Here is a 20036-nt window from a genome sequence, read left to right as displayed (position 1 = left end):
ACCGTTCATACTGTTCTGACTCCGTAACGATTATCTACAGTTAGCAACACAGTGCATTGTGATTACATTTCTCTTTTCTGTACCACTTTTTGTTTTGTTTGGGGACTTAATCATTGTCTTTGGGGCACCTGAGTGGCTCAGTTGGATAAGCAGTTAAGCGTCTGGTCATGGTCTCTGTGTCCAGCCATCCAGCGGAGCCCCTGCAGTGGGGGGTCCCTGCTCAGCGGGGGTCTGCTGCTCCCTCTCCCTCTGTGCACTCTCTCTCTCTCTCAAATACAGAAATTAAATCTTTAAAAAAATAATAATTGTCTTATGTTTTTTTCTTTGCTAAGTTTAGGATGTGCCTATCACTAATTCACCCAAAAACCTCTGTCTGAGATGTAAATCTCCTCTCAGGAAGCAGACGTGTAAAGTCTTCACCAACTTACCTTCCTCTTGCGGATGTCCCTCCTGAGTCCTCTGCCTGTCCGGATTGCCTGCAGTCTACACCTGCCTCAAGGCTACCGGCGGGGGGATAGCATCCTGGGGATTCCCTTTCACCACCCTGTCCTATGTAACATCTGTGTGTTCAGCTACAAGCCTTCCTCTTCCTCTATTTACTCCCTGGTTTGGGGGATGGAGGAGAGCACATCCTCCATTAGCTTTCTCAAAAGACTATTTCTTTTCCCCAAACTATTTTGAAAATTTTAAAACCTAGAGAAAAAATTAGAAGAATTTAATAATCAACACACATATTTTAAACATTTTGCCACATTTACTATTTCTTTGTCTCTTCCTCTCTGTCTCTCTTCTCTCTGTCCCTCTCCATTCTGATTCTATCTGTGTGAACTACTTGAGAATTATTTACAGACATCATAACTTCACTCTGAAATATTTCACCGTGTGCCTTCTGTAAGTCAATGCAATTAGGACCTGACTTTCCCAACCACGATACACTTATCACACTCAGGAAATTAAACATCAATTCACCACTGTTATCTGGAATGCATCCACACTCACATTTCCTCACTTGTCTCAGTAATGGCCTTCAATTATCCTTTTTTTCTTCCATTTTTACTCCATTTTATTCTTCCAGGATCCAGTCAGGGATCTTGCATTGCATTTAGTTGTTAGGTTTCACCTTTCAGACTACAGTTCTGTAATCCTTTCTGTCCCCACTTCACAAAATTGACATTTTTGAAGATTCCATGTAAATCGTTTTGTAGAATGTCCCTCAATTTGGATTTGTCTCATTTCTTCTGCCATATTCGTCCTGTTATGTCCTTTAAAGTGTTGTTTTTTGGACACCTGGGTTGCTCAGTCGGTTAAGCATCTGCCTTCGGCTCTGGTCATGATCCCAGGATCCAGGGATTGAGTCCTACATTGGGCTCCCTGCTCTGCGGGAAGCCTGCTTCTCCTTCTGCCTGCCTCTCCCCCTGCTTGTGCTTTCTCTCTCTCTCTGACAAATAAATAAATAAAACCTTTAAAAAAAATAAAGTGTTGTGTTTTAGAAGCTTTGCCTGATGTAAGCTATAAAGAAAACAAGTACAGAGATGCCTGAGTGGCTCAGTTTGGTTAGGCGGCTGCCTTTGGCTCAGGTCATGATCCTGGGGTCCTGGAATTGAGTCCGGTGTCAGGCTCCTTGCTTCTCCCTCTCCCTCTGCCTGCTGCTCCCTCTGCTTGTGCTCTCTCTCTGCCAAATAAATAAATAAAATCTTAAAAAGAAAAAGAAAAATACACACACACACACACACACATTCACAAAATCAAGGCTGTGCATAATTTCAAGCGGCTCACAGAGCTTCCCTTGAAGCCTGCACGTGCAAGTGCATAAAACCTTGGCAAAGACTGTGCTCTAGACGTAATTGGAGTGGTGATGGGACTCATGATCCTGCTACTCAGCAATAGCACTTGAGTTACATTTTAAGTTACATAACGTTTATTAGAAATGTTACCTCTTACGTTATGGAATTATTTGTTTCCCTAAAATTCATATGGTGAAGTCCTACTACTGCAGAATATGACTGTATTTGGAAATAGATTCTTTAAAAAGGTAATTAAGTTACTATGAGGTCATTAGGGTAGGCCCTAATCAATATGACTAGTGTTCTTATAAGAAGAGAACATTGGAACACAGACAGAAACACCAGACAGGTGCATGCACAGAGAGCCAACCATGGGAAGTTATAGGGAGAAGGTGAACATCTGCAAGTCAGGGAGAGAGGCCTTAAGAGAAGCCAACCCTGCATCACCTTGATCTTGGACTTCCAGCCTCCATAATTGTGAAAAAATAAATTTCTGTTGTTTAAGCCACCCAGTCTAGGGTACTTTGTTATGGCAGCCCTAGCAAACTAATGTTGATACCTTTCTGAATTCTCTTATAAAAGTTTAATTGTTTCCCCTTCTATTCCCCTAGAGCTTCATTAATACCACTAGTATAGCGCATACCACACTGTATTATGGTTGAAAATGTCTCTCCTACCAGACTGAAGCTCTTTAGAGTAGATGCTAAACATTCTTGCATCACCTGGCATAAAATCTGGGGCTTGGTGGTTCTCAGTTGTTATTTTTTATTCTGAATTAAATGAAAGAATCCAAATAAAGTGCATTTGTTTCATGGGCGAGTCTTCCTTTGAAATGATTGCTATTTCTGAAATGCTGGATATAGGAAAAGATTTGGATCACATCCGAAGTTATATCTAGTAAAGTAATTCATTACAATTTGGTTTACTAGACATTTATGAGGGTGGGCTTAGACCTCTCATTATTTTTGAAACCATTAATGATTTATTCAACAAGTGTCTATTGAATGTCTTATAGGTGCTGGCCATTGTGATAGATACTGGACCAAATGGCAAGTCAAAACTGACCTTGTTCCTGTCATGCTGTAGAGATACCAGAGTTTGGGAAAATAATCCAGTTCCTGCCAGGTTTCAGGGAAGAAGAATGAACCCACGGCCTATGCCTAAATGGACCTTGGAGAGCCTTGGAGAACACAGGTAGCATGATAACACTCTGGTTTTTGGATGTCTTTTCTGGAGATGTCTCTAGAATTTCAGTCATAAATGAGGTCCACTTGAGAACACTGAAAACAAGAAGAATCTACGAGAGCTTGGAAAATTTTTAGCAGTAAAATTATTTCAGAGTTTTGAAACAAGTAAGAAAGAGTCTTAAAATTCTAACATTACTAGGGCATATTTCTGCACTTGAGGCAAAGTAAGAGAAACAGTGCTCCAGACCCAGAGACAACCTTAGAAATGTTGACTGTTCAGAAGAAAACAATTGCAATGCCATGGGAGGAATCAGAGTAGGCTTCTGACTTCTGAATCATAAGAGGTAGTAATTGGTGGTTCAAGTGACAAGCTAATGCAAGTTTTTCTGGCCAAATACATTAGTGGCAGCCTTTGAAAGTTGGAAGAAATTAGGGGTAGATTAGGGATTAGCAATACTACAAAGGACCAGTTAGTAAGTATTTTAAGCTTTGTGGGCCAAGAAGCAAAACTAAAGGTACTACGTAGTTATGTGTATAAAATCAGAGATGTGTGTGTATTACCATAAGTTAAGAAATAAATTTTTGCAAATTTTTATTGGTAAAATTCAAAAAGTAATAATAATAGAGTACCTTTTTCCCCTCTTGGTAATAAGTGTTTCCTGATAAGACGTATGGAATTCTTTTTTTCCCCTCCAGGGTTGGGAGAAAATTTTTGTTTAACTGAGGTTCAAAATGACTGTTCTCTATCTCCAAGTTGATCATAAATGTTCAACTGAGTTGACTGGCAGTGAAACTTTATGTATTTCATCTTGGAAAATGTCTTTTCACACACAGAGGTACTGCAAAATACTGATATCAATCTATAGTCATTGATTCTACATTATCATTGTCATTGTTTGGATGTCTAGTAACCCAGCCACTTTATTTGTATTTCAGTTTCAAGAACTTGGGTCCTATAGCCCATGCTGAGCTTTTGCTTGACCCTCATATAAAATGTTGCCTCTCAGCCCTGGTTCAGCATTGTTAACAGCAGTCCTACCTGGACTGCTAGTCCTAGTATCAGCTCCAATATTGGATTTTCACTGGCCATGGACTAGCATCTGCCCTTCCTATACTAACTACCCATTAGCACAGCTTCTGCTTGCTAGGCATGCTTGTCAACATCTCTGTGTGTTTTTCTGCCTTTTCCTTATGACAGGCCCTCCTTGAAGTTGGCCACCTGCCCTCTTGTTATTATGTTATTTGAGGTCTCTCAACCTTGACAGACTCCTTTCTGCTGCTGGACCTGAGCCTAGTATCTGCCTCACCTCCACCACCTCTCTCGGTGTATCTAGTTTCTCTGAACCTTCCCAGTCTGGCTTGTCCAACTACCACTCAAGCTCTAGTGCTTTAACCAGAAAGGCTGGGTTTATGTGACTTAAGAAGTTGATGCTGGCAGTCCCTGGGGCTTTCCCAAGACAGCAGCAAATAGGTTTTCTGTGATTTTAGAAAAGCTCTGCGAATTCATGACGACCTTGTAGAGTGTGAGAAATATTTATGACTGGTGGGAGATGTAGTGATATCTACCTATCAGAGCACAACTGTTCTAGGCCATTAATCATTACAATAAGCAGAGTGAAGCTTTCAGAACCCAGAAGGTGCAGATTGTTCTAAAGTTTAAAGGGGAGGGGTGCCTGAGTGGCTCAGTTGGTTAAGTGCCTGCCTTTGGCTCAGGACATGATCCCTGGGTCCTGGGATGGAGCCCCACACTGGGGTCCCTGCTCAGTGGGGAGCCTGCTTCTCTCTCTCCCACTCACCCTGCTTGTGCTTTCTGTCTTTCCCTCTGTCCCCCTCTGTCAAGTAAATTAAAAAAAATCCTTTTATAAAAAAAATAAAGTTTAAAGGGGAAAAGAATTGCACAGCTTCCAATGTTAAAGAGTATAGGATCAGATCCAGGTGACCAGGCAGTCTATTCCAAAGTCTAAGTTGCATGGACTGTGTAGATTTGGCCAGTGTCCAATGCTCCGGTGGACTGTTGGGAATAAGTTTCTAAGACTTGAGACGCTCAAAAGAGGTTGGGGTTATGGGCTCATTTAGGGGTATTGCTGTAGTAGAAAATAAACTAGACAGCAAACAATGCTAACATCTCTACCTCCACTGGGTGTGTGCCCCAGATAGATCCCCTGAGGTTTACTCACCTCAGGACCTGAACGACTAAGATCTTTTTCCATTAATTTAGTAATTTAGAGATAAGCTGAGACCATCTTAAAAATGAATAATTTGATGTCAAGAGTCAATTAACTTGTGAGAGAGACAAGATTGTATCAGAGGCCTCTTGACTTTCTTATCCAGTGTTTTTGTGTTCTCATGGTTGGAAGAGGGTGGAGGATGAGGGTGGAAGAAGAGAGGAAGGATGTTTTGGCAGTGGGGGGAGGCAATGAACTACATAATTGTAGAGAGTAAAATGGAGTCTCTCATGTCAAGCAGAAGCCTGGGTCAAGAAATGACGGAAGCAGTTGAGGTTCTGCCGCTAGAAGATATTGCCTAGACCAAGTCAGCTTACACCCCAGAACTGATAACGAGCAGAACCAGAGGAGGTCTGCAGAGACCCAAAACTGATTCAATCCCTTTAAAAAGGGGAGGATTTGGGCAGCAAACTGTCAGACTCTTCAGCATGACCCCTCTACGTCTGACCTTTTAAAAAAGGCAACTGCCACCAAACACTCTACCTGATTGAACTCCAAACAGAACCAAGAGCCTTGCCTGCTGGAACATCAGAAGCAGTCAGCGCCGAGAGCTGACCCGGACCGGACCGGACTGAGACCTCATCTCAACTGTGCGCCCACAGACTGACTTTGCATTTGGTTCATTCACTTCCTGCACCCTTGCGTTATCTTGTTTGTTATGTGACTTGTCTTCTGTCCTGCTCTTTGTGCCGTGTAAGAAGCCAAGTTTAATCACATGGTGAATTGTCATTGAGTTTGGAATCCTGAACCTGCTTTATCATTGTGATTTAACTTTGCTTTATGATTGTATAAAGCTGACATCGTGGAAAGACACAAATCGTGTGCGCCTTCATAGCGTGCTCATGACAATAATAAAAATACGGAGCCAGAGTCAGTGGTATTCTGGTGAACGAAGCCGGTATAGAATCAAGTGACATCATGGAAAGTACCAGGAAGCAGCATCTGAGTGCATCTGGGGTATCAGTACCAGGTAAGCATTCTGGAGTCAAGGCATATAAATTATTATAGAAAGTATCAAGACAAAGAGTTAAAAATCAAGAAGACAGAGGGGCACCTGGGTGGTTCAGTCGGTTAAGCATCTGCCTTTGGCTCAGGTCATCATCTCAGGGTCCTGGGATCTGAGCCCACTCAGCGGGGAGTCTGCTTCTCCCCTCACCCTCTGCACCCCTCAATTCTGCCCATATGCGCTCCCTCCCTCTCTCTCTCTGAAATAAAGAAAATCTTTTTTTTTTTTTAGATTTTATTTATTTATTAGAATGAGAGAGAGAAGAGAGCAAGAGCACAAGCAGGGGGAGCTGCAAGCAGAGGGAGAAGCAGGCTCCCCATTGAGCAAGGAGCCTGATGTGGGGCTCAATCCCAGGACCCTGGGATCATGACCTGAGCCACAGGTAGACGCTTACCGAACCGAGCCACCCAGGTGACCCTAACTAAATAAAATCTTAAAAAAAAAAAAAAACCAAGAAGACAGAAACCAAGATAACAGACTCTGGAGGTACAAATAAGGAGAAGTTCAAGTAGGGCAAAGTCTTAAAAAGAGGTGTGAGAAGATGTTCAAAGGATGTATCAATCAAGGTCCTCCAGATAAGCAGAAGGAGGTGAAGGTGAAGGTGAAGGGAGGGATAGGGAGGGAGAGAGAAAGAAATCGACTCACTTGATTGTTTTGGCTGGCAAGTCCAAAGTCCATAGGGCAGGGCAAGCTGATAGGCTGGAAACGTAGGCTAATGGTATAGTCCTGAGGCAAAATTTCTTGTTCTTTTAGCCTTAAACTGTTTGGATGAAGCCCATCAACATTACTGAGGGTTTTCCCCTTTTTTTTTTTAAAGTCAGTTGATTGTAGTTGTTACCTCGTTTACAAAATACCATCGTGGCAACACCCTAGATTCCTGAGGCAAAATTTCTTGTTCTTTTAGCTTTAAACTGAGTGGTTGAAACCGCCTTTGTCTAAAGGTCAATTGATTGTTGATGCTACCACGTTTACAAAATACCGTTGTGGCAACACCCTGGATTAGATTTGATTTAATAACCAGATACGATAGCTTAGCCAAATTGACACACAAAACTACCACCATAGAAAGGAAGGTAGAAGTAGAACTATTAAGGAGAGTAGAGGCAGGTTGGGTAGACTGTCCTAAGTGCAAATAGAAAAAATTGAAGCTAGATAACTTGTCAGATGTCTAGATGTCAGATGACTAGATAAAAGCCCTAATTCCTAGGAATCTAATTTTTATGCCAGCTGTGATGTTGATTTTCTTTCTAGACATGATTTTCTTTCTTACCCTCTGTTTGCCCCAACAACAATGGTAACAACAGTACCCCCTGATGCGGGAGTCTCAAGACCAGGTGGAGTCTCACTTCTGAGACAGCGCTACCCAAGGTGACCTTGGGCACGTAGTCAAGCTCTAGAGGTTCTCTAGTGTTATCTGTACAATTGGCAGGTTTAGGTAGAATCCAGAGTAAATGTTTGCAGAAAAGAATTCAAAAGTGCATGCACTGCTCAAAGCGAGGTGTCTATACTGACTTTGGCTACATATAAAATGGCTTGGAGGGATAATTTAGCCCCAAACCCAGAAGATTCTAATTCAGTGGAAGTGGAGCCTGGGCCTCCGAATTTCAAAAATAAAAACGAAAATTAAAAGACTTCTCTGGGTGTTTCTAAGTTTATCTAGTGCAGAGAACTGTGTGCCAAAGGTATCCAAATAGTTTTTTTAAAAAAAGATTTTATTTACTTATTTGAGAGAGAGAGAGCAGAGCGAGAGAGAGAGCGAGAGAGAGAGAGAGCACGAGCTCGGCGGGGGAGGGGCAGAAGGAGAGGGAGAAGCAGACTCCCCACTGAGCTGGGAGCCCCATGCCAGGCTCCATCCCAGGACCCTGGAATCATGACCCAGCTGAAGGCAGACGCTTAACTGACTGAGCCACCCAGGCGTCCCTAAAGCTCCTTTTTAATGTGGTGGTTTTCAGCTGTGCTATGAAGTTTATACAAATATAGAAACCTCCTGGAATTTCCCTAACAAGTCTTTTTTGTTTTGGGTTATTTTTGGAAGAAAGCAAATGGTCAGATCGTATTAAAATTTGATTATTGTATTATTCTTGTTACAAACGTTTTGATTAGTATTTAGTGTTTGTCTACAATGTCTCGGGAAAGGACTTTCATCTCTTGACGCTATTGTTATTACAACATTTTCCCGCTCTTTTAATTGTCCAATCACTAAAGACCTCTAATCTTCCCAAACACTTAAAAGTTAGTCACAGCCGCGTACCTTACTCATTTCCTCTTTGCTGGACTGGAGAAAAGGGGGAGGACTACCGTCTTCTAGTAAAACAGGTTTATACAGATAATGGAGTCTATGCGGGTTTTATCAACGGAAGAACCTGTTAAGAGGAGCAGTGTTAAGAAATATAAAATAATTTGTATTGTAAGTACAATTTTAAATTTTAGTCCTTCTAGCTTTAAGACAGTGTTAAGTGTATAAATCCCCAGTGTGTTGCTGTTTCAGGGTGAAGTTTTTAAGTGATCGTATTCAGTTTAACCCGTCTGACAAATGCGATGCCAAGTTAATATTTTTAATCCTATTTTGCCTAAGAAATGTAACAACAGATTAATATTTGATCAATCTAAGAAGTGGGGGTCTGTGTTGAAACACTCAGCAGTGCTGATTTTAGCATGATTATAATCCCCCCCCCCAAGTCACCATTTTATACTGCCTGGGTATCTTTAAGGCCAGAGAGTGAGCAGTTGAAATCACCCTATCTTCTATTCTTCGTTGGACTGTTGCTTTTAACTTAGTTTACTTCACTCTTAAAGATGGTCTCATGTCTAGTTCCTCTTTGATTTTTTTTTTTTAATATGATAAGATCTTCCCTGTTACAAAGGAAAAAAAAGAAAAGCTTTCCTTGATTTGATTATTCAGACTTTTGGGGAGAAGGGGGGTCCATCCACTACCTTGGTTTTCTCACCACCCAACCATTCTCTGTTCTGCTTGGTTTTTTTTTTGGTTTTTGTTTCAGTTTTAGTTTTTTAAGATTTTATTTATTTGAGAGAGAGAGAGAGCACAAGCAGAGGGAAGCAGCAGAGAGAGAAGGAGAAGCAAGGCTTCCCGCTGAGCAGGGAGCCCAATGTGGGCCTGGATCCCAGGACCCTGGGATGATGACCTGAGCTGAAGGCAGACACTTAACCAACTGAGCCACCCGGGCGCCCCCAGTTCTGCTTGTTTTTACTGTCCTGAAGTCATTTCCCTGAAAGTCAGTCCTTCTCCTCTGTCCTTGTCCTACTGCACCTCCATAACAATAATACTCCCGCATATTATTATTATTATTTTCTCATCTTGAGTTATTCTCTCCTCTTGCTTCCGTGATGGCATTGATATCCCCCATTTTTATGACACTTCTCTTTATCTGCATTCTTGGCTGATTTATCTTCTCACTGCACATTGCACACAGTGTTCCCACCAAACTCAGTCTAAAGATCTTTTCTGTGGGCGATCTCATCTTATGATTTTAAAAGTCACATCCTCGACCAAGAATTTCAAGCAAGCCAGTAGGTCTGACTTCCTGCTGAGTTTCTGTCATACAATTTCAAAAGCCGCCTTGCTGGCTCTTCTTCCAGTGTCTCAAGGCAAAACCAGCTGATTAATTGGTTTCACACCTATCAGGCTGCAATTTTCTCCTAATTCCCTACTTTCTTTAATGTCACCACCGTTCTGTCACTCAAGCATTGTTTCTAGAAGTGGATGAAACCATGTGTGTAAGCGCTGAGTCCAGGAACTAACAAAGTAAACCGTCAAGATATTCTATTTATTCGTTATCCTTCTGGGAACTTCGGAGTGTTAGCTTCTGTGCCATTTATTATATCTATCCCATCTTACAAATTCAAGAAATTATAAACCCTTGGAAGTGAAATTTTGTACATCATTTATTTTCCTTCCTTGTATACTTCTAACGGTTTACTAGTATGTATAATAGCTCAGTATTTTAAAATCATAGTTTCTAAAGTACCCTGTTGCCAAATTTTAACACAAGTTTCATTTAAAAAACTTTACATGTATCTACTGTGTTTCTAGCGCTCTTTATTCAGCCATCGAAAGCTAAATATTGGAGTCTCAGAGGTTTTTGACTCCGGAGCTCTCCCCTCTCCACTTTGTTGGTAGCATAAATAGTTTAAGATACATGTGCACCTCAATATCAAGCTTTTTCATGGGACGCCTGGGGTAACTCAGTAGGTCAAGTGGCTCCCTTCAGCTCAGGTCATCATTCCAGGGTCCTGGGATTGAGCCCACATTGGGCTTCCTGCTCAGTGGGGAGCCTGCTTCTCCCTCTCCCTCTGCTGCTTCCCTCTGCTTGTATGCTCTCTCTCCCCAAATAAATAAAATCTTTAAAGAAGAAGCCTGTTCAGAATTACTACATATTTAGAGGAAATGATTATATGAGATTAAAAATTACTACGTATTTAGAGGAAATTATTACATGAGATTCTGTAAGTTCTTCTTAAGGAACTTATAGAATAATGCAGGGAAGAAATAAAAAACATGGGAAAAGTACAGTCATGAAGAAACAGACACTAAAAATTAAAATTAACAGGAGAAAGTTCAAGAGCATCCTAAGGACAGCTAGGTGCTGTGTATTTTCCCATCAAGTTTGAATGCAAAAGGACCAAAGATACGATGTAAAACCCAACCGTACCGAGACGTAAATCAGATGCATGAGGTTTACCATATGGCTCTTTCCCTGTGTTTCGCTGCTTTGTGTTCCTAGTCTTGGTCACCTGTGGCTTTTGAGCATCTTAACAAGGGACTAAGTGTTAGTGATGCTGCTTAATAACTGTTTATGTTTGCTTTCCCCCTTCCATTCCCTCCATTGAATGCATGCCTGCTGGAAGGTCACTGAAACTTGGGCTAACTTTCAGACTTCATAAAACAATTGTTTTTACAGTGTTTTAACATGTTTTCCCAATCGTTGAATCCACTTCTATGGTAAAAGTTAGATGGGTCAACTTTTCCAGTTGATTTTCAGAATGAAAACAAACACAATCAATGCTTATGTAGATTTTTATTATCTAAGCAATTTTGATGGTGTGTGTTTTTTAAGTGTTTTTTTTTTAAAGCCAGAACAAAGGTTATTCGTGTTATAAAATACTTCCTAAGTAATTTGTGTGTCTGTTCCATTCATGTTTTATGGCTATATATTATTCAAGCTCTGTTACCCAGATACTTATCATTGGACTTACCGGGAGGGGGAAAATGTCAGTGGGAAGAATTCTCTTTCACTGTCTCACAGTTTATTTTTTCATTTTTTTTATGTTATGTTAGTCACCATACAGTACATCATGAGTTTGTCCAATATATCACCGCAGAATTCCAGGCATGCATAAAGTCCAGTACACTGAAGAGCCTGGTCAGCAGTAGCAATAATGAATGACACACACACAATCTTCGGTCGCAGAGCTTCCACATCATTGGTCTGAGCTGTGGGATCAAAGTGGATCATTTGCCAGTTAATTATTTGGACGCTATATTTTTACATGTGTTGGATAGTCTCATTCCCTTCTGTAGGCCAGAGCTAGGCGGGGGGAGTGGGGCTTGGTGGGGGGACTTCTGCTCCCTAGGAGTGAGGTAGTTACAGTTTTCACAGTTGAGGAATGCTTTTAGATAAATGATCTCCAAACAGGTGTCTAGTTAAGAATGAGAAATGGGCAAAGGAAAATAAATGGCTCCCATGGTTTCATTCATACTTTAACTCCATTTGGGATTAAGCTAACCAGGACTGATGTATTTGAATTTTAAGATCTGTAATAAATAGTCTTTTAAAATTCTTCGTAAAGCTTTCTTATTTTCAGGCATTAAACAAAAAAAAACAACTGTGCATGCCTCTATCATTGCTGGATCTGGTGTCACTGTGACTAGCCCACTCCGTGCCTTTACTCTTCACTGAGAGAGCAAGGTCGGTATCTTTGTACATTTTACATTTTTAAAAAAAATTGTAAAGGTCACTTTTCCTTTTTCCTCAATAGGTTCTTCTTGCTTTGTTGGTGATTGTGTCACTTGGATTGGGGCTGGGGCTTGGACTCAGGCGACAGGAAGAGCAAGGTATACCCCTCCGTGTTTTCTCAACACAGTTCTTATTACTCGTTTGTCCTCACCTTCACCCCTTGCAGCTTGTCTCCTCTCTGGAGCCCCCTCTCTTGTGCGTGGAGCAGTGCCCTGTTACGCTCCTCCTTCTCCCACATTGCACTTCCTAGGAGCCCACATCTGCGGTTAGCATTATCCACTGTCACTTCTGGACTTGACCGTTTTGCCTTCACCCCCTGCTCCCTTGTGAGTCATATCATTCCTGTGTGTTCCTCTCATTTGTCCTCGCCTTCGTAGAGGACTTTGGTAACTGGATTAAAGATTCCTGTCCCAGCACCTACTCTACTCCCTCCTATCTGCTGATAAACTTGCTCTCAAAAGTCTTGGTTGCTTCCCTCCGAGGACCTCCTGCTGTGTTAGTCCCGCACTCTCCCCGAAATTGCACTATTTCTTGGCTAGGTGATGCCACATTCTTAAATGTAGTGCAGAGTAGAAGCTTCATGTTTATTTATTTTTCCTCATAACAAGCAAAGAAAGGGGCGCCTGGGTGGCTCAGTTGGTTAAGCGTCTGCCTTTGGCTCAGGTCATGATTGCAGGGTCCCGGGATGGAGCCCCACAGCGGGGGGTCTGTTTCTCCCTATACTCTCCCTCCCCCTCTCTCTATCAAATAAATAAATAAAAATCTTAAAAAAAAAAGCAGCAAAGAAAAAATAGGAGATAGAGGCCCCAAAGTATCAAAACACATCTCTTTTGCCATATCGGATCAATGTCAACAGTACTGAAACCACTTACAAGTAACTATATGAAAAGCCTTTTCTATATCTCATTATGTATTGTTTTGGTACTTTTAGGAAGGTCAAATGTAAGGTAATTTATTCTCCTTTTTAATTTGGCTGGTTAACTTCTAGTTTGATCCCCTTGGGGAAGGTCTTATTGCTTCTTTGTTAGGGAGACTTCTCGTGAGATTAACAGTCAATTTTCCAGTTCTGTTTTCACTCAAGAATTAACAAATTAACTTACAGTTTGACGCCCCTGGGGAAGGTCTTATTGCTTCTTTGTTAGGGAGACTCTTGGTGAGATTAACAGTCAATTTTCCAGTTCTGTTTTCACTCAAGAATTAACAAACACTCAGTACCCCTAGTGTAACGTGGAAACACGGTGGAACTGGACAGGTGGACCTTACCTGGAAAATGTCTTTTTTGGGGTCACCTGGCTGCTGTGTTTCTGAATTACAGTACCAGTCCTAGACCTAACAGATGGAGGTGCGCCACTTCGGTAGCACTGTTCTGAAGTTAGTGTGCACAGGTGTGCATCAGTTCCTGTTCTCTTATCCCCAAGTCACAGAAATCAGTTGCAAGAGGCATATACTAATCTCTGAACAAAATCTCTGATTATTTTGGCTCTTTCTCTCCCTTCCTTACTTTAGTACACCTACTGGCTGGCTTCCCAGTGTCATTGTTCCTTATTCTTGTCCTTTTATCTCAGTCTATCGGCCCTCATGGGGCATCACCCCTTCCCACCCAGGGCATTGGTACTTAACTCCAGCCCTTCCTTTACCAGCATCCTTAAAATATTCATCCCCTCATTCTTCCATGACTGAGTCCTAATTCCCAACCCTGGACCATTTTCACCATTCTCCACTCCAATTAACCCACTTTTTATAGGCACAGTACTTTTTTTTCTAGTGTGAGTTTTTAAGTGTTCTTATAAATTTATTCTTTTATGCACACACACTTTTTAATTATTTTTCAATAATTGGTCACTGTATGCTAGGTACTATGCTAATTTCTGGAAATACAGTGGTGAAGAAAATAGACACATCCTTCAGAGAATTTACAGTCTAGCATGGAAGGCAGACATTAAAAATATAAATAAGCCAAATATACCTAATATGATAAGGAAAGGGCTAAGGGATAAGGAAGACTGAGAAGGGATTATAAAATATATGGAGTTAGGGTGGGATGGGGATGTGTATGTGAAATGACTTTTGTAAAGAGCTAAAGTGAGGGAGAAATAGGGATATCTGGGGGAAGAACATTCCAGGCAAGAGGAAAGAACAAGGACAAAGGCCTAAGTCAGGAGCTTGCCTGGCAAGTTCATTTAAAGAATATCAAAGTTTGTGAGTTGGAACTAAGAGGACAAGAGGGAGGGTAGTCATAAAATGAGATCAACCAAAGGACTGAAGAGAAGCCAAGTCAGTAAGATTGTCAAGTCAAATCTAGCCATAGGCTTTCATTCTGAGAGTGATGGGAAGTGATTGGAGTTTTGAACAGAGACGCGACATGCCCTGGTTTGCTTTTCCACACACTCACTTAGGCAGCTGTGTTATGAATAAATGGCAGGGTGAAACCAGGAGATGTGGGAGACACCAATTAGGAAATTACTGCAATAATCCACACAAGCTCTATGTCTTGAACTGGGGTGGTAACGCTGTAACTGGTGAGAAGTGTTTGGATTCTGGATATCTTTGGATGTGGTAGATCGATTTATCCACACAGTGGATATGGAGAAAGAGGGAAGTCAAGAACAACGTCAAGATTTTTGGTATGAACATCTGGGAATACAGAATTTCCACAATAGAGATGGGGAACACTGTAGAAGAAGCTAGTTTCGGGAGAGTAATCAGGAACTCGGCTTTGGACATGTTAAGTTTGAAATATCTACTAGATGTCCAAGTGGAAAAGCCAGAAGGCAGTTGGATACATGAGGCTGGCTTTCAAAGGGAAGTCCTAGATGGACGTGCGATGCGGCAGTTATCAGTGTCATATGTGGATTTAAAGCAATGTGACTGGAGCATACTACCTTAAAAAGTGGGAAGATGAGGTGGGGCAGGGGGTAACCACTGACGAAGTCTAGGAAGAATTGGCCAGGGATGTGGGAGGAAAGCCAGGTGATTGGTGTGTCCTGAAAGCCATGTGCAGACAATGTTTCAAAGTAGGAGATGCATATAAAAATGTAAAGGTCTTTTGTATAAATGGTATATAAATTTTTTGGGGTTACTTTTTTACTGAATGTTTCTTAAGATCCATTTAAATTGTTATGCATGCAACTGTTCTTAGGCATATATCTACTTACTACGTAGTACTCTTTAGCATGTATAGTGATAGGCTGTTTGACCTATGCCTTCCTCCCGGTGCTGGATAACCAGGTTGACTTTAGTTCCCTTACATCACATAAATCCTGCAGGTTCCCTTAAGGACCCGTGTGAGATTGCTTCATCATCTACCCAGGAATAGGATTCCTGGGTCTTAGGGTCCGTATTTTAACTTGGGTGAGTAGCCCCAGATTGCTTTCTGGAATGGCTGCCACAGCCTACTCTGTCTTTATCACGCATCCCCCCCCCCCCCGCCCCCCAACCCTTGGCATTATCTGGCTCTCTCATTTTTGGCAATGTAAACTTAGGTATAGAGTGTTATCTTTTATTTTAACTTTTGTTTCTCTGCTCTGCTGCTCTAGTCTGTGTTGGTTGCTCTCTTGGTTTGTTTGGTGTTCCCCTAGACCCTCCATTGTGTTGGATCTCATTATTTTTTGGATATCTGTTTCACTTCCTCATTTTGCTAAAGAACATCCTTTAGTAGCTTCTTAAAATAGGATACATAAAAGATAAAACTTGAGTCCTTATCTGTCTAAAGATATTTTCATCACCCTAACCTAACACTTGATAGTTTGGCTAGATACCGAATTCTGAGACGAGCATAATTTTCCTCTAGAAATATGAAGATATTGCTTTCCTGTCTTCTGGCTTTCAGTGTTGTTTTTAAGAAATTTGATACCATTCTGGCTTGTGATCTTTGATAGATTGCTCATGATCTTTCTCTGGGAACTTTCAAGATCTCTTTATCCCTGTTGTGCTGATCCTTTTATAATATGATTTGTTTAACAATATCATCTCCACTTTCTCTGTTTTCACTTTTAGGTACTCCCTTCCTTTTTAAAGGTCAATTATGTAGCCTTGATTATACCTGCAATATCTCTTTGCCATGTAAAACAGCATAGTATGTTCAGTCTTGGGGATTAGGGTGTGAAATCTTCTATGAAACCATCATTCTGCCTACCACACCCCTCTTTTTTTTTCATTTTTTCATTTACTGCTTTCATGTTTTTATTTCAAGGAGCACGCTGAACATTATTTCTCTTTAAAATTATAGCCTTCTTTCTTATTTCATGGATAGAATATCTTCCTTTCTGAAGATCTCACTGTGCATGTGTGTGTTTGTGTTCATGATTTGGCTCAAGTCATGATTTTATGTTCCTTGCATTGTTTCCTTTCAATCAAGTTTTTCTTTCTTTTTTTTTTTTCTCATTTGTTTTGGTCTTTTATGTTGGATTTTATCTTGCTAGCCTCAAATGTCTGGTAACCATTTCTTCATGTTTGTGAGTACAGCTTGCTCATCTTTTCTCATCATAGCTATCCTCTATGTCTCCCTGTGTGATGAAGGCTACTTTTCCTAAATTCCTCCAGATTATGAGCCTTCCAGCTGGAGTGGGAGGTGGGGTGGTGTCTGCTCCATCTCCAGCCTTTAAACCAATTTCACTTTATTTAGCCTCTGCCTGTCCCTCCTATCTTCACCTAATGGTGCCTGGTGTTTCTGAGTCTGGGGCCTCTCTGGAGTCCTGAGGAAGAATCACTTATCATGTATCACTTTGCCCTGATGAATCATACAGCACAATAAAAAAAAAATCTGTCTGACCTAGTCTGTGCTAGGTACCTCTTCTCTGTGCTTCTGTCATCTAGCTCTGAGATATCAGATAACTTTTTTTTTTTAAAGATTATATTTATTTGAGAGAGAGAGAGAATCTCAAGCAGACCCCCGCTGAGCACAGAGCCTGACATGGCCTCAATCTCCAGACCCTCAGATCATGACATGAGCCGAAATCAAGAGCCACGCAGGTGCCCCTCAGATAACTTCTAAGCACTGGTTTCATTTCCTCCATCCCTACAGGCAGTTGCAGGAGGAAATGCTTTGATTCTTCATTCAGAGGACTGGAGAGCTGCCGGTGTGATATGGAATGCAAACACAGAGGCGACTGCTGCTGGGATTTTGAAGATACCTGTGTGGAACCAAGTATGGATTCTGAGGATAAGTTCATTATAGCATGTTGGTTGTCATTAACGCATGTCCAGATGCTCACCATACACCTTGTGTATTGGTTTGCTAGGGCTGCCATAACACAGAAACTGGGGGGGCTTAAACAACAAATTCATTTTCTCAGTTCTAGACGCTAGAAATCCAAGATGCAGGTTTCATCAGGGTTGGTTCTGTCTAAGGGCTGTGAGGGAGATCCGGTCCTTGCCCTTCTCCTAGCTTCTGCTGTCGGTCATTGGCTTTTGGCAGCATAACCCCAAACCCTGCCTTTGTCTTCATGGAGAGTTTCCCTGTGTCTTCACCGTCTTCCTTCTGTGTGTGTGTGTTCATACCCAGATTTCCCCTTTTATAAGAATACCAGTCACGCTGGATAAGGACCACTCCAATGACCTCATTTGAACTCGAGTATCTACAGAGATCTTTTTCTAAGCAAAGTCACATTCGTGGCAACGGGGGCTAGCACTCCAGCATTTTGGGGGGACACTATTCAGCCCACAACAGCTTGTGTACAGGATTATCGTTTCCCCTTTCTCAGTACTAAACACAGAGCCCACACCTGATTTGATTGAGGTTGAGGTTGAGGAATAATGGTCTCCAGTAGACGAAACGCTGTACGTGTTGCCGGGGGTACGAGCGTCGCAAAGCAGTTTCACTACGGCTCAAGTTAATCATCTTACTCAGTTTCATTTGCAGTGGTTCTCAGATGTCAGGGTGCATAAGACTTACTTGGAAAGCTGGTGATTCTTGGCGATTCTGATGCCGGCACTCCACTGAGCACAACTTCTCTGGGTAGAAGAGACAGCTCTCAATGTTTAATTTTTTTAAGAAATCAGCAAAGGCATGTATGTGTGGGGGTGGCTAGCAGTTCAAAGGGTAACGATTAGAATAGTAGAGCTTCTTACATTGTATTTTCCGAAAAGGGCAAAGGGGAAGGGATAACTTAGTATAGATAAGATCTGTATTCCCTTTACTTAATCTCCCCCAATTTTTTCTAAGTAAATGATACCTAATGGACAATGAAGAGCTCTATACACAACAGAAGCACGTGGCAGTCACCTTTCCAAGGCATTTGTCTGAGCAGAGGGCTGATGTTGATTTTAGGCACTGCTTCCTAGCAGATGGCCCTAGGAAGCAGTCATGGGACAGCCTCTTGCTGTTTTTAGCACTGATGTTTACTTACACTGATCTGTACTGGGCACATAGCCTAGGAGAGCGCAGAGGCGTGGTGGAGGCCCTTCTAGCTCTGTTACCCCCCGTTGCGAGGTGTGCTGACCTGCCTACTTTCTCACAGATCTGACCGAGTTCCTGTAACTTCTGTTGTTACTGCCTCTTTCTTCTTGCCTGTCCTTAAACAAAACTGCTCTTGGGTGGCATCCATTACTAGTAGTTCCTCTCCGTTGGGAGCTCCTACTTTTGGGTGGGAAAAGAGCCAGTGTTCAGAGTTCTCCAAACTCAGAGGTGTACCTGCCAGGTAGACCAGAGCTGCAGCTTAAAAAACTGCATCTCTCTCTGCTACTCATGCCAAATGAAGAAAAGTGATGGGTTTCCCCTTATTTGTATTACGTATTTACATTTATTAATGCAGAGAAGCCAAAAATTTGACCTTACAATAATACAAGCATAAAGACATGGAATTTACATTTGCTATTGGGTACTTCAGTGTAAGTTAAATGTTGGGCTCTGAATTGTGCAATTTTACAGCTCGAATATGGACATGCAATAGATTTCGTTGTGGGGAAGCCAGACTAGAGTCCAGCCTCTGCTCTTGTTCAGATGATTGTCTGCAGAGGAAAGACTGCTGTGCTGACTACAAGAGTGTCTGCCAAGGTAAGCAGAGGGGGTTGGCCCATTTGCTTCTGTGTGTTCATTGACCTCAGAGCTGGCTGACCCAGGCTGCGTAAACTGAAGTAACTCAGAGACTCTTGAGCTACTCCATGTAGAAGAAACAACAACATGTTTATTGTGGGAGGAAATGTGGCTAGTGCCCTGCAGGGAGAGGGAGCTCATAGCATAGATACTATAGAAAAGAAGAGAAAGACTCCAAAAGTTCCATATTCATTGATAAGATCTTCTCCAGTCCAATGACTATGCTAGAAATATCTGTGGTTTGAGATACCGGATGGCAGATTTAAAGTTAAAACATGATGAAAGGGGTTATCTGGCCCATCTATCAATCTGTTAAACCAATGTTACTGTTGAAACTACTGTGTTCTGAGGGGTCAAATTACTGATTAAGGACCTTCAGAGAGTTAATGCAGAACCAAGATTGGGATACAGGTTATTCAACTCCTGGTTCCAACTCTAAGTGACATACTGCCAGTTTAAAAAAAAAAAAAAATTACCGAACCCTCCGAACATGTAATGAAGTCTATGAAAAATGTACACAAACACACTTGCCTCAAGTTTTATCAATCCCTTTTTCATAATGCCACACCCAATAAAGGTAACTAACTTATACTTTTAATATTTCTAGGCCAAAAAGAGATTAGGTTGAATTCTGATTTTTTTGTAAAAACTATAATCTCTTAGTAGAAAATAGATTTCACACTAATGGGTGAATTAATTTTTATTACAAAATATAATTGAAAATCAACTAATAAGAGCTATCAAAAAAGAAAAATAAATGCCTGAAATGGTAACTTCTTTTTCAAATAATTATTGTTTGACATTTAATATTGAATCATTAAAAATT

The 20036-nt window shown here is 41.4% G+C and overlaps 1 protein-coding gene across 4 annotated transcripts in view; it reads left to right on the top strand.

Annotated features, from left to right (window-relative positions):
- The first annotated feature begins 5935 nt into the window (after positions 1–5935).
- The window catches only part of ENPP3 (ectonucleotide pyrophosphatase/phosphodiesterase 3), a 72201-nt gene continuing 58100 nt past the window's right edge, over positions 5936–20036 (top strand). Inside the window, exons 1-5 of one of the 4 annotated variants that reach the window (XM_044386336.3) lie at positions 5936–6166; positions 12026–12129; positions 12200–12275; positions 17201–17323; positions 19046–19171. In XM_044386336.3, the coding sequence (XP_044242271.2) occupies positions 17263–17323; positions 19046–19171 (187 nt within the window). In that variant the 5' untranslated portion in view covers positions 5936–6166; positions 12026–12129; positions 12200–12275; positions 17201–17262. Of the gene's footprint in view, positions 6167–8442; positions 8610–12025; positions 12130–12199; positions 12276–17200; positions 17324–19045; positions 19172–20036 lie in introns of those variants that run through there. The other 3 variants (XM_048225955.2, XM_026504808.4, XM_044386334.3) reach the window with 3 other exon arrangements.

The sequence above is a fragment of the Ursus arctos genome, unplaced genomic scaffold (genome assembly GCF_023065955.2).
Source record: "Ursus arctos isolate Adak ecotype North America unplaced genomic scaffold, UrsArc2.0 scaffold_13, whole genome shotgun sequence".
Lineage (NCBI taxonomy): Eukaryota > Metazoa > Chordata > Mammalia > Carnivora > Ursidae > Ursus > Ursus arctos.
Note: the sequence above shows the minus strand (reverse complement) of the source record. Positions and strands in the feature narration are given on the sequence as shown.